We start from the raw sequence: 13,738 nt of genomic DNA, 5'->3' as shown, positions 1-13,738 counted from the left end.
ATCGGATGGATTTATTAAATGATCCATCAAAAATAGAAGGTCCTTATCTTTTGTGTAGGCTTTCTTTATGTCATCAACTAAGGTTGATGACGGAACACTCGTAGTGAGTGTTGCAACAGTGGGATTAATTCACTGTTGTAGTGCGCAGCCGACTAGAAATTGGGTCGGCGTGATAACGCATCAGCGACGACATTAAGTTGTCCTGGTTTATATTCCACGGAGAAATTATACTCCGGGAAGAGGGATAGCCACCTCGCCATTCTTTGCGAGAGGTGTGGGATGATTACGGCCGTGCGTAATGGCTTATGGTCCGTATATACGATGAAAGGACTATCTCCGAGGACCATAAGTGAGGCCATCGCACTCACTCGTAGTACACCCACACGGTTGTGGACGCCCCAAGACGTTTATTAGATGGCCATCTGATAAACAAGTGACAAGCATCTTAATATATCGATGCTGCCAGCTGATTTTTGTCTCATACTTTCCGATCCAAGGTAACCTAGGATAACATCAAATTTGTCATCCAAATCCAGTACGATAAAATCATTATCGTACTGTAAATATTTTACGTGTAGTGAAATTTAACTACGCGTTTCATCACTGTTATCGATGTGCTTGTCGCTAGACGCACCGTCATCCTCGTTAAGGAGATGTCAGGCTCAACATATTTGAGCCTACGAACCTCTAGCGACTGGCAACGAATAAAGTTATTCGACGTCCCATAGTCTACTAGGGCTCTAAGTGAGTAATCATTTGTCACTTTTAACTTCAAGGTGATGAAGGATACCTCATCACCAGGTGCAGAGACACATAATGATTGTGTGTCTGGTGCAACTTTCATCAAGAGATTTGCAAATTCTCTTGAGGTTTCTGGATCAGTGGGGCGTTGCGCCCCTACTGACTCCGACCGTATTTTGGCGGTCCGCCTCGCTGTGGCGATTTCGCAACAACGCCGGGCCCGCAACGGTTGCCCTTTTTGGTATTCGTCCATAATTACGTTCAGTACCTCTCGGTACTAGGCGTGGGGCACTATACTTATGAGCGTAGTGTCCTAACTTTTGGCAGCGATTGCATTTTTGCAATCGCTTATTGTTCGAAAAGCGAGGTTTCTCGCTTTCGACATAAGAGAGGTCCATAGGGTTCTGGACCTCCAAGCTCGTGTCGTCTTGAAGGACGATACGATGAAGAACTAGCTTGCCCTTATGGTATCGTTTAACTCGATGAACCATCTTTTGAGGGAGTCTTCTTCGACTACCCTATGCTTAGAGATGTCAATCTTTAAGGTTTCCGGACGACGCGTGTGCGTCATCCCAGGTACAGGGTTCAGTACCTGTTGTAACCACAACAGTTCTGCCTGTTGAGAGCCTTGCTGATTAAGCAAGGCTACCTTCTCCTTCTCCTTCGCCTCGTCAGGTTCATGTTGTAGATACTTGGCGATGGCCGAATGGAGGGCATCTCTGTCCAAACCGGACAGCATCCCTAAGATGGCATCGTTCCCTACGGTTGAACTCATTCGTTCGACCGCACTCCTTTCTATGTCACTTAAAAAGGAGTAGCTTTCACGGGAAACGTGATGCGTATTCCCACTTTCATCTAACATGTCCATGTTAGATGAGGGAAATGTGGTCCTTGGACGTACTACAAAGTGCTACCAGGTGTAACGGAGCACTACGACTTGTACTGCTTCAGTACAAGTCCACTTCGCACTGCTTCAGCTGCGAGTGGTGCCTTACGATATTCACCCACACTAGTAGGTGCAGAGGAAGACTTCTCTTTAAGTGACTAGCTTGAAGAGGTTAAATGAAAACTGTATTAATATAATTAAGTATCTCTATTTTCTATCTGTTAAATGAAAACTGTATTAATATAATTAAGTATCTCTATTCTCTATCTGTTAACTCTAACTTAATTATAAACTAATACTAAACGTGCAATTGAAATCTTATCTTATCTTTTCTATCTGTCTCTCTCTTTTGTTTAGATCTACAGTTGATTAGTCTGCGGGATAAATAGGTATAATGGCCTTACCTATTTATGGATAAGAATTCTGAACATTACTATATAAAGAAATATCCTCCCAATGTTATTTACCTTTTAGATAATATAATAGTCAGCAACCTTTAAGTGTTAATTTCATGTACGATACACCTCGTTACAGCACAAGCACAGGGGGGCGTGCAATCAGGTAAATAGTTTTGATATAAATGTAGCGGAGCTACCTCGCTCCTAAAGTCAGAGGAAGACTTTCAGACTCAGAGAGTCACTTAATTCTATTGAGCTAATGTTTAACAACTCAGGGAGTCGTACAAGCTATGAAAGCTTAATGAATCCTAGTTCAAGGGATTAAGGGGTTCGTAGAACCAAGTGGCAACTAGTGCCCGAGAGGATATACCTTAGAAACCGCCATGAGGGGAATTCCGATCGTTTTGTTTCCAAACGAAACAAGGATTGAAAACGAAGTATCATTGAGAACTGGGTCCACCTAGCCCGCCGACTTCGAAATATTTGGATAATCAGAGAGTCTGCGAATAGGGCTAATGTTCGTTTGGAATTGAATCTTCGCTTCGATTTCGCTAAGCTTAAAGCCAAAGGCCAGTTACGTTCGGCATTTATGCCACATAACGAAGAAAGGCCTAGCCGATATTTCAGTGCTTCGGTTGCCCGTACAACCATGGATCGAAGCCGCACTGAGGCATAGATCCACCTAATCCCACGTTTAATGGTGGGAAGCGTCGTTTGACGCGAGTTGACCCTGCGCTTGGCGCCAAAAACGTCAACGGCGTACGGGCAATCTTGCCAAAGAGGTACCTCGAACTCCCAAGAGTTTCAGAAGAGGGGTACCCTAGCCACTTCACCCGATACTGGTATTGACCCTCACGACGACGTCGCTTTAAAAGTTTCTCCACATGAAATTGAAGGTTCCCCCGCGCATCAAGCAGCGTGGGAGGGGGGGGCGAAATTTCGGCGGAAGCATTTGATGCTCTACGGCACGAGGTGCAACTGCTTCGTGAGGTTCTTGCTCGGGTTGAGAGCTCTTTTGAGGCGGCTCGGGACCGTCTTTCAACGCTGGAGCGTCAGCACCCTCGTTTAGAGGGCCAGCTGGACAGCCTGGTGAGGATGCAGCAATCTGCGGCACGACCGCCTGTCTCGGCGCAAGCGCTTTCAATTCACGTGGGAAGGTACCGAGATGGCTTAAGCAAGCCAACGTAGAACACAGGGTGTGTACGCAGCTTGCTAGGAAGGTGTAGCGTATAAGCTAGGCCCTTCTTGGCCACGACCATAAATGGTCCAATAAAGCGCGGGCGCAATTTGGTATAGAAGACCGCGGAAACCAAGTTGGTAGGTAGGTTTTTAGCGTTTAGTAAAACTCGGTCTCCAACCATATAAGAATTAATACAGCTTCTGCCTCTGGCATCTGCTTGTTCTTTGTGTTTGTCTTGGCTATCAGCCATCGTATCCCTTACATATCTTAAGACACTAAATGCGTCGCGAGAAAATCGCTTACATGTTTCCGAACGGTAACAGGGCTGATATCAGCAAGCCTATCGGCCAATTCTCCCCCACCAAGCCCTGAACCACGCAGTGGTATCTTTAATGGAACGCGTGGGTGGGTGAGACCGTTGACATAGAACGGAGTATAGCCTGGAGAGGCATGTACAGCGTTATTTAACGCAAACTCCACCACTTGGAGCATTGTGCTCCAGCGCTTTGGTGTCTGAGCACACACGCTGCGTAAAACGTCTTCAATGACGCGATTGACACGTTCAGTTTGACCGTCGGTCTGCGGATGCTCCGCAGTGGACATATCCAATCTGGTGCCAAGCACTCGGAAAATTGATTTCCAGAATTTTCCCGTGAAACGGGGGTCCCGATCAGACAATTGCCAATGGCAAACAATGTTGTCGGAACGAGATCGATGAACAGCTTAGCTGTACCTTCACCATCAATGGAATCCGGCACGGGCGCTAAGTGAGCCATTTTGCTCAATCGGTCAACAAAGACCACTACGCCAGAGTTACCGGCTGAATCTTTCGGTAGACCGAAAAGAAAATCCATACTAATGGACTCCAGCGACCTATGGGGAAGGGAATGCTCGTCAGTGGCGCAGCAGCATGCGCCAAGGGCTTAACTCGTTGGCAAGTTTCGCATGATGTGCTGACCCATTTATAGAGTTTGGGAGAAGACCTACGGCCCTTACAGAGCCGTAGGTCTTCTCTCTACCGAGATGACCACCAAGGACAGTACGTGTGCCTCATAGAGGATTCGGTACTTCAAATACTCATCATGTGGAACAACGACACGCGGAGGTTCCGCGACATCTGTGCAATAAAGCAACAGGTCGTTATCGATAGAAAATCGATGTAACCTTGCACGCAAACGTGCCGGCAGTTTAATACCTGAATCAGATTTCTTTAAAGCTCGTAGCAGAGCTACACAGTGTTCATTCGTGGCGTAAGCCGAACGGATTAATTCAGGAATAGGCGACAAGATAGTCGTTAAATGAGAAATCTTATAATACGGCCTGCGTGATAACGCATCGGCCAAAGCATTCTGCTTGCCGGGCTTATACTTCACCTCGAAGTTGTATTCCGCGAAAAAGGATAGCCATCGGGCCATTCTCTGTGAGAGATGGGGCGACTAAGTCGCCGTGCGTAAAGACGCGTGATCTGTATGTATCACAAACGGCTTAGAGCCGAGCAGATGAACTCTGAATTTGACGAGAGCATACTTCATAGCAAGTAACTCTTTGTCATGAACTGGGTAGTTCTTTTCCGCAGCTTTTAGCTGTCTAGACTCAAACGCAATAAGGCGTTCATGCCTATCAACATCTGTTTGTAATAGAGCACTGCCAATGGCAAAATTCGATGCTCACAGACGACACTGAAAGGCCAATTTGGGTTTGGCAGTGCCAGAATCGGGGCATGGATAAGACTATCCTTAACTGCTCGAAAAGTATTATGTTCGGTGCTAGTCCAGCACCATTCTGTATCCTTTTTAAGGAGATTAGATAACGGCCTAGCCATATCAGCGTAATTTTTGCTATATTTGTGTTAATAATTGGCGAGACCCAACCACTTACCCAAATCCTTTTGGTTTTTAGGAACCGGCCAATCTACTATGACTTTCACCTTAGCGAGATCCGCTCTAAGGCATCGCTTTCCAATAAAGCATCCTAAAAAGGGAATTTCGTCTGCGCCAAAAATGCATTTAGATGCATTGGCATACAATTTTTATGCGCGTATACAGGAGTTAGGTAACTCAACTTCCTTATCCAGCGAACGTTTACGTGTCGCTTCACGTGCGTTAAAAGGGTTTGACCCAAAATGCCCTGGCGAACCGCCAATAGTGTCACTATTGATACTCAGTATGGTGCCACCTCTGCCGACCACACTCGGTGGACTTAGACGTGCCGCTCCACGTATCCCAGGGATATCGCACCTTCGATGATTCGGCCTTAGGCCAACAATACTTTCAGCATTCAGTGAATCGTTATTACAACGAGTGTTACTCGATGGAGTACGTGCCATTCCACCTATTTCTGCTGAATCGGGCTCAGAATTAATATTTTAAACATTAGAGTTTATTAACTCAGACATGCCAATGTCTAAAACACTGACAGACTCATTCAATGATCCGCGCAAATAGCGTTTTTGTTGCCTAGCAAAGGTCGGTTCATGACTCGTCAAAACTTTGCTAGGAACTTTGCGCGTGGCGCCTAGGGTCTTAGACCTCCAATTGATCCATGGCTCATGGTGTTCTAACCAAGCCATACCAAGGATGAAATCACATCTCGAATCTAAATCAAAGACATGACAGCGTTCCATACTGTCAAAGTCCAGAAAATTTATGCCTAAGTTCAATGGAACTTTAGGAACAGTGACACGAGTTCCAGTCGCTAAGCGAAAAGTGATCGTATCACTTCTATGCGCTTTAAGCGCCTCATCGTATTGTTGACTTTCTCCAAGGGAAAGGCGTCGAGAATAAATGCAAGACGCTCGTGAGTCAATTAAAATTGATTACGGCTTATCAAAGCCCTTTACAGTCGCTTGAGCGACTAGCAAGCCAGGCTTATACTCACGCCCCGTGCCATTGAGCACCGAGCTTATTGGGGCTAGGTTCTGTTTATTCTCGCCTCCTTGAGGTCCAACAGAGCCTAGGTTTTTTCCAGTAGGGCGCCCCGCACCTACAGGGTATCGACGTTTTCCCGCACCGTACCAGATCTCTGGTATAGGTCGGAGTTGGAGCTCTTTCGAGCTTTACGCGAATTCCGAAGAGGGCAGGCAGGGCGTAAATGTTTCGTGCTACCGCACATAGAACATCTACGGATGGTCTTATGCTGTTCCACTGCTTGAAGTGCCTCTTCCCCTTCCTCAACGAGGCTTAAATCCATTGGTTCCGCTCTTTTAAACGGAACCCATGTGCTCGAAGAGCTTGTTCGGTAAACAGGCGTGCTAACGCGAGCAGACTTAAAGTCAAACTCGGCGCGTAGCGCTATGGCAACTGCCTCTTCGAACGTAGCTGGATGAGATCGGAACAATTTGTCCGGGCAACGCCCTCATTGAGACCCCCCATAAAGATGGTCACTACAATTGCTTCTTACACCGGAACTTGATGCATAGATGCAATGAGAGTTCTCAACTCCTGGACAAAGTCCCCTAAGGTTCTTTTACCCTGTCGAGTAGCTAGGAGCCGTGCTCGCATGCGAAAAGCCTAATCAGGCGGTGCAAACATGCTCGTCATCTGCTGATTCGGCGAATCCCATCAGGGAAAAGCGTCGTTTATGGACGTGCTGCACGATAGTGCCCACTCCGTGGCTCTACCTCCAAGTTTGAAAATGGCCATAGCCACCTTTTGCCGTTCTGTTAAGAACAAGGCGGAATTAATGGGCTTAATCCAAAAAGGGAGATTTTCTCCCTCTTTTCCCTCAAATGTTTTCACATTTACAGTTAGAGGGTGAGCCCTCGGCTCTGAGTCAGGTACAGAGATGTACCGGGTTGGCATAGATGCCGCTAAGTGGTCTTGTACCTGACCAATCAGGGAGGCTTCGTACCGCATGAAGGTTTCAAGCCTTCATGCAGAACCTCTGGTCCCTGGGAAATAATGGAATTTATTATTTCCCAGGGACCAGAGGTTCTCAAGCCCGAATAAGGTTTTGAGCTTGTCATAAGCGGCGCGTCGCGCTTCTGACAGTTCTGGAACCTCTACCATCTTCGTGAAAAATTAGTCTTGTAAAGACTCAGGCGTAGATTGACTACGAGTGCTACCAGGTGTAGCGGAGCTACCTCGCTCCTCAAGTCTGATGAAGACTTTCAGACTCAGAGAGTGACTTAGTTCTATTGAATTAAAGGGTTTAACAACTCAGGGAGTCGCACAAGCTATTAAAGCTTAAGGAATCCTAGTTCAAGGGATTCAGGGGTTCGTAGAACCAAGTGGCAACTAGTGCTCAAGAGGATATACCTTAGAAAGGCTTCTATCTCTTACAGATCAATGCGCAAGCCTTAGGAAGGGAACTGCACTTAATTTAATTATTTAAATCTAAAAACCTTATCCTAGCTAATTTAAAATAGATTTCGGCCGCCAGATTTATATCTGGCGGCGACCACATTTGTTACCCATAATAAATGGGATTTAAGTAACTAACTATTTTAAAATTAGATAAAAGGGTATTTTACCCATAAAGTAAATGTACCACAACAACGGTTTAAATGACAATTTGGTATATTTAAAAGATAGCAAGTTGGTGAGTTGATTTATTAGATCCCGTTTTGGGTTGAAAATTCTGATAAGTTTGGCCCTTTCAATATTTTTATCCCTTCTCAATTCATTTGAAAAAGACTGTATTCTAGTTGAGGAGGCGTTTCAGTAGTAAATTCTTCCGTGAAGAAACTTGTAGCAAGCATGGGAAATGATGGCGGCGTGATCGCCGTGAAGCGAAAGTTTATGCGCCACGCTAATGTCAAGGTGCGTGGAGAGACGGCTGACCAGAAGGTACTTCGTTCGGAGAAGGCGCGAACATGCGCTTTATCGTCAGAACCATTGCGTGAGCCCGTGGTGGCATGTCGTTTGGGCAATTTTTTTAATAAGCAGACGCTGCTAGAGCATTTGATTGCAAAGTCGATGTCTGAGCGGTTTCGCCACATTACTTCTATCAAGGACGTGGTGACATGTCGTATGGCGCATGCTAATGACGGAGAAAAGCTTTTATGGTGCTGCCCAATCACTTTGACAGAATTTAATGGCAAGCAGCCTTTCGTGCTATTTTTTTCTTGCGGGTGTGTCGTTTCGGAGCGTGCTCTGAAATCCGTCAGAATAGAAGAGTGTCTCGTGTGTGGAAAAGCTTACCACGATCAGGACGTTGTGTCTCTACTATTGAATGATGAACTGTACGAGACGAAGCAGAAAAAGCTTTTGGAGCTCAAATTTAACGAGATGCGGGCCAAGAAATCTCATAGAAAAGAGCTGGAATGTGTACAGAAAGACGGCGAATTGGCGCCTAAAAAGAAATGCAAGGGAAAAAAGAGAAAAGCTGAGCATTTGACGGAGAAGAAGGATGCAAAACTCGGCAAAATTGCCAAGGACGCCACTGAATCCATCTTTAACTCTAAGGGGAAGAGTGAAGTGTTTGCATCTCTTTTTACAACAAGCAAGAATGAAAAAGTAAGTGCAAATGACTTGCTTATGACGATCGGTGGCATGCGCTATACGTTGTCGTAGTGTAGACTTTTTTAATTATTACTTGGTAGTTAGCGGCACTTTCAATTTATACTTGGTAGTTAGCTGTATAGCAACACCGCGCTTTTAGCGAATAAAAATCGTTTAGTTTTTTATCGTGGTCTTTAAAATTTAAAAAGAAAACTACGTGGTTAGTGTAGTCTCGTCCCAAATTTTATAGTGAGATTAAGGGTATAAACTTTCCCGAGAGAACTCGATTCCGGCACTTATCCTCATGCCATTGGATGAATAGAAAACTGCAGCATGCAGCTAGCACCAGAATTCTTTTGTAATAGTAAACATGTTGACCGTTGGGAGATGCACAGGACTGGCCCCTTCAAACAATCGGAAGATAATCACGCCTAGCAAACTGGTACCACCATTTGGGTGCTCTAAACAAGATTTTTAACAACTTAAATAGAAGCAGTTAAAAACTTCTTTGATAGAATTTTGAAATAGAAGTACAGCTTCATAATCAGGCTGCTCCTACTTCTCATGCGACCCGATTTCGCGCAACCTCGAAAAAATTTAAGCACTGTCATGCTTAAATCTTGGGTTGAGGGCGGCAACGCCAAGCTTTGAGGCGCGTCGCATTGATACGGATAAATCCCTGCGCATCAGCCGGGTTATAGTCAAAGAGGGCACCACCACCCTCCTGGTCCATTGAGGCCAGATCGGCACTGTACAAAGCCTCATCCGAGAAGCGGCCAATTACAGTAACGTTACCCTTGTAAAGCTCTAAGTTGACAAAGCCCGTAATGTTCTGTTGCGAGAAGTCAATCGCATGACGCACGAATTCCATCTCTGGGGCAAACCAGAAACCATTGTAGCAAAATTCGGCAAACTTGGCAGAAAGCGAATCGCGAACTTTCATAACCTCGCGATCCATGCAAAGGCCCTAAAAAGAATCAATACCACCGTTAAATTTACTTTGATACGACCATGTGGAGAGAAGACAGATGCACTAATAATTACCTCGAGGTCAAGGTGCGCGTGACGCAGGATAGTACCGCCAGGGGTTTCGTAGCAACCACGCGACTTAATGCCGACGAAACGGTTCTCCACGATATCAATACGACCAACCCCGTGCTTGCCGGCGAGCTTGTTAAGCTCCAAAAACAGGTCAAGGGCTCCCGTAATTTCGGCAGTCTTGGCAGTGAGGTTGGTTACACCGACTGGAATACCTTTTTCAAAGCGAACCTGAATCTGTTCCGAGGTATCTGGGGCAACCTTAGGATCCACTGTCATCTTAAACATCTCAATCATGGGAGAAGTCATAGGATCCTCGAGCATACCAGCCTCGTATGAGGTATGATACAAGTTCTCATCCACGCTGTAAGGAGCCTTTGGGGTGGCGTCGATGGGTATGTTCTGCTCCTTGGCATATTGAATAAGGTCGGCACGGCCCTTGAACGTTTTAATAAATTCCGCATCACGCCATGGAGCAATAGTTTTCAGCTGAGCATCCAAAGCCTGAGCGCAGAGCTCAAAACGGACTTGGTCGTTACCCTTTCCCGTGGCACCGTGAGCCACATACTTGGCACCTTCCGCCTGGGCAATCTCCACTTGCTTTTTGGCAATTACAGGGCGGGCCAACGACGTTCCCAACAAGTAGCGAGACTCATAGATGGCATTGGCTTTTACGGCTTCGAAGACGTAATTGTTTACAAACTCTTCACGCAAGTCTTCAATGTATACCTTCTTGGCACCGAGGGACATGGCTTTCGCACGTACCTTCTCGTAATCCTCGCCGTGCTGGCCAACATTAGCGCAGTAGCATATAACCTCAAACCCCTTGTTTGTAAGCCACTTAAGGATGATGGATGTATCCAATCCGCCACTGTAGGCGAGCACGACCTTGTCACCGGGCTGGGCTTCTACGCTCATTATTACGTTAAGTGGTTAAAAGGGAGGCGATCTAGTCTTATCGAGGATTTTCGAGAATTGGATCCAGTCAATCTATCCTTCGAAACAGCATCCTCTCCTTGCCTGCTGGAATTATTTTGGTAAATAGAATAGGTAAGAATAGAAGGCTATTTTTGTCTAAGAAATTATAATAAACGATTCTAATGTATATTGATAAAATACAACACTTTAACAATTAATAAGGAAAACAACAAATTGCGATTAAATGGTTCCAAATATGAGCGCCATTCTTAAAAATTATACTCGCCGAGCTCGTAAACAAACCATAGTGGGATTTATGTGAGTGATTAGCAACATATAAGAACAGTATCTGGTTGCCTTTCACTTGTAACGGTAAAATTAAATGTATGGGTCAATATCCGATAAAAATCGATATATACATTTATTGTAATGGGGCACACACCAGTTGGAGATTTCTTCAGACATTTCAATAAATTTCAAATCTTCTTCTTCCTGAGATCTAATGTAGCATTTCCGTTACACCAATCCCTTCAGTGGCTTTGTATTGATAGTTTCTGTGTAATACATTTCATTAGACTTATTTAGTAAAATAGTAATACTACAATAGAGAAGGAGAATAGTTTCGGAAGCTAAAAATATAATACGTGGACATGTAGGCAAGTTGCCCAAAAAAGTCATTTGGAAATTTCCTTTGCGGCCACTTACTTGTCATCTGTGACAAATACGCAGATCTGCTTGACTTTGCCACTAAGCAGATCACGCAAGAACCGTTTCGGTTCTAGCGTTGGCAATGAGTTATATCGAAGGGTACCAGTCCAAGTCGTACAGCCAGATCTCGAATCTGACCACACTTTGCACAGGCATCCAACATCTTATCGCGCATATGCAGTTTAAATTTAGTCGTATAGCTAACTCACTATTCGTGTTTTTGCAACTTCAAACCAAGAAAGAAGATCTTTAAATTTTGTTTAGGGATTACCCCCCCCCCGGTCGAGGCAGCGGTTCAACCACGTTAAAATGCAGACCAATCAAACGCAGAAGGCGCAACAATTTAACGTTATCATAACGCTTTGATGGCCTGACAGGTGCAGGCGTACATACGCTTTGGCACAACAGATCACAAATTCAGTAGACATTTGGGCTTAATGAAAATTTCCGTGATTCCTGTGAAATCATGATGGATACAGTACCACAGAACAAATAATATGAAATATAATCAGAAAAGTGAAATGCCCACGTTTGAAGATTCGTATCTGTAAGACGAAGATCTTGCAAGTAAGCCACATTCTCCCAAGTAATATCAAGTTGACTATAATATAACAAGGGCTCCAGAACGAAACCCAGATTGCTTCTGCCACTTTGCACCGGAATAAGTGTTTGACCGTGTCTTTAGATGACAATCGTGTGGACAATTTATGTCCTTGTTTGTGTATCCATATCTCCGTATGACTTTTAAACCATTGTGCTGTCTCCAAAACAGATGACACTTAATATAGGAAGTACGTATTTATCCATTGACAATCGGTAGCCACATCGTACCCCAACTAGCCGTCTTTGAATTTCCAGTGCCAAGTGAAGTTCTGTTTCTATAACCGGCAGTATATGAAGCTTGTGATAGTAATCATGATTTTTCATAACCTGAAGAATCCTGCCTTTAAATACCCAAGTGGGCTTTTTGTGGGTCGGGACGGATGGCCCCATTGAAGTTGATTCCGACTCAACTAAGTTCCAATGAATCAAATTTTTGAAAAAATGATGCTGCAATCGCGGCCAGGGAAATGAAATATCATTCAGAATTTCAATACAAGACCCTGAGTGACTTGTTCTCCATGTCTCCATACAAAATCCAATAAAAGTAGGTAAGCTTTAACCAGAAAGTAATCCACCGATATCGAAGTATGTTCGAATGTCCAGTTATTCTTACCCTTCAATAGCATGGTCCACAACGGACTTTATAACCTACCATGCTTCCGAAATTCAATCCAGGCTTGGAATGTGATATACCAAAATAATCCTTGTGATATTCACCTCTCCGATGATGGATTTGATTTTTGAATTTTGGAATTTTGGCAAACAAAATATCAAACACGGCCCCACTTCCTGCTAGTGCTGCTGTACAAAGTGCAGCTCCAGGTTCAAACCACGTAGGTAGGCTGTTACCACGGCATTGTAGGGGATGCAAAGTTTCATGGAATTACAAAATGATTTATGGCAGTTCGACGTAAGGCACTTGTAGAAGTAGGCAAGTATCAATATTCCCCCGTAATTTCTCCATGCACTGACGAATCCGACAAAATAGTTTTATTTGAACAGACGTGATGGGTACAGATTTCTCACTTGGAGATCGATTTGCTATTCATTGGTGTCACTGCCGCAGTGTACCACAACAGAGGTAATGTTGTAGTTCGTACATTTGCCGCTCTTTTCATGTATTGTCCGACCGTGGTACTTTCAAAGTAATTATCTCGTAACCATCTTCGGTAATAATTATCCAATCTCGTACTCATTGAGAGAGTTGGATTTTGAGAATACCTAACAACGACGTTTGTCTATAGTCCGAAACCACGAAAAACTCTATTTACAAATCTGCTCGAATTCTGGGTCACACTCCCTAAATGAAAACATGGCAATTTTATCAGTATTAAGCATCACTCCAGCTAGAATTGAGTACTCCTGGACTGCTTCTATAAATTCACAGGTGCCGGAGGTTCTCTGTAACGGGCTAGAGTTGCCCTAATGTTACACAGTCCCCTTAAGTACATTTGGTACTTAAGGGGATGGTCAATTACTAAATGATAGTAATTAGACCCAACACTCGGGTGTGGTGCACATTTGTGACCAACCCTTGTGGATGTGATGCACATGGGTGCATTCACATTAGGAGGGATGACGCCCAGCGTCATCCATGATGACGGCTAGCGTCATCAGTTACGCGAGGTATCTATAAAGATACGCTCGCAATACATATTAAATGATATCTATAGAGATATCATTTTAATTGGTAAAAATAGGTATTTGTATTTAATTCTATTAAATATAAATCAGTCTGAAATTTACTACCTACTTGGTAAGTGCGCACGAGGAGACGGATTACCGCTCCCGTGACGTCACTTCACCAGAGTTCTTAGTGTGTTGG

At 44.4% G+C, this 13,738-nt stretch overlaps 2 protein-coding genes across 2 annotated transcripts; one reads left to right on the top strand and one right to left on the bottom strand.

The window, feature by feature from the left end:
- Positions 1-7,810: 7,810 nt before the first annotated feature.
- On the bottom strand, positions 7,811-10,638 carry CCR75_008351 (uncharacterized protein). Its single transcript, XM_067966404.1, has 2 exons — positions 9,691-10,638; positions 7,811-9,613 (listed from the first exon to the last, which is right to left on the bottom strand). Exons 1-2 carry the CDS (start codon positions 10,600-10,602, stop codon positions 9,260-9,262), a joined length of 1,266 nt encoding a protein of 421 aa, XP_067815274.1. The 5' UTR covers positions 10,603-10,638; the 3' UTR covers positions 7,811-9,259.
- CCR75_008352 (uncharacterized protein) lies at positions 7,903-8,718 on the top strand (the record flags this gene model as incomplete). The annotated part of the gene is made up of 1 exon (XM_067966405.1): positions 7,903-8,718. The coding sequence occupies one exon, from the start codon at positions 7,903-7,905 to the stop codon at positions 8,716-8,718; it is 816 nt and encodes a 271-aa protein (XP_067815071.1).
- Positions 10,639-13,738: the final 3,100 nt, after the last annotated feature.

Source organism: Bremia lactucae, linkage group LG1 (genome assembly GCF_004359215.1).
Source record: "Bremia lactucae strain SF5 linkage group LG1, whole genome shotgun sequence".
Classification (NCBI taxonomy): Eukaryota; Oomycota; class Peronosporomycetes; order Peronosporales; family Peronosporaceae; genus Bremia; species Bremia lactucae.
The sequence above is the reverse complement of the archived record's forward strand: the minus strand, read 5'-3'. Positions and strand labels throughout refer to the sequence as shown.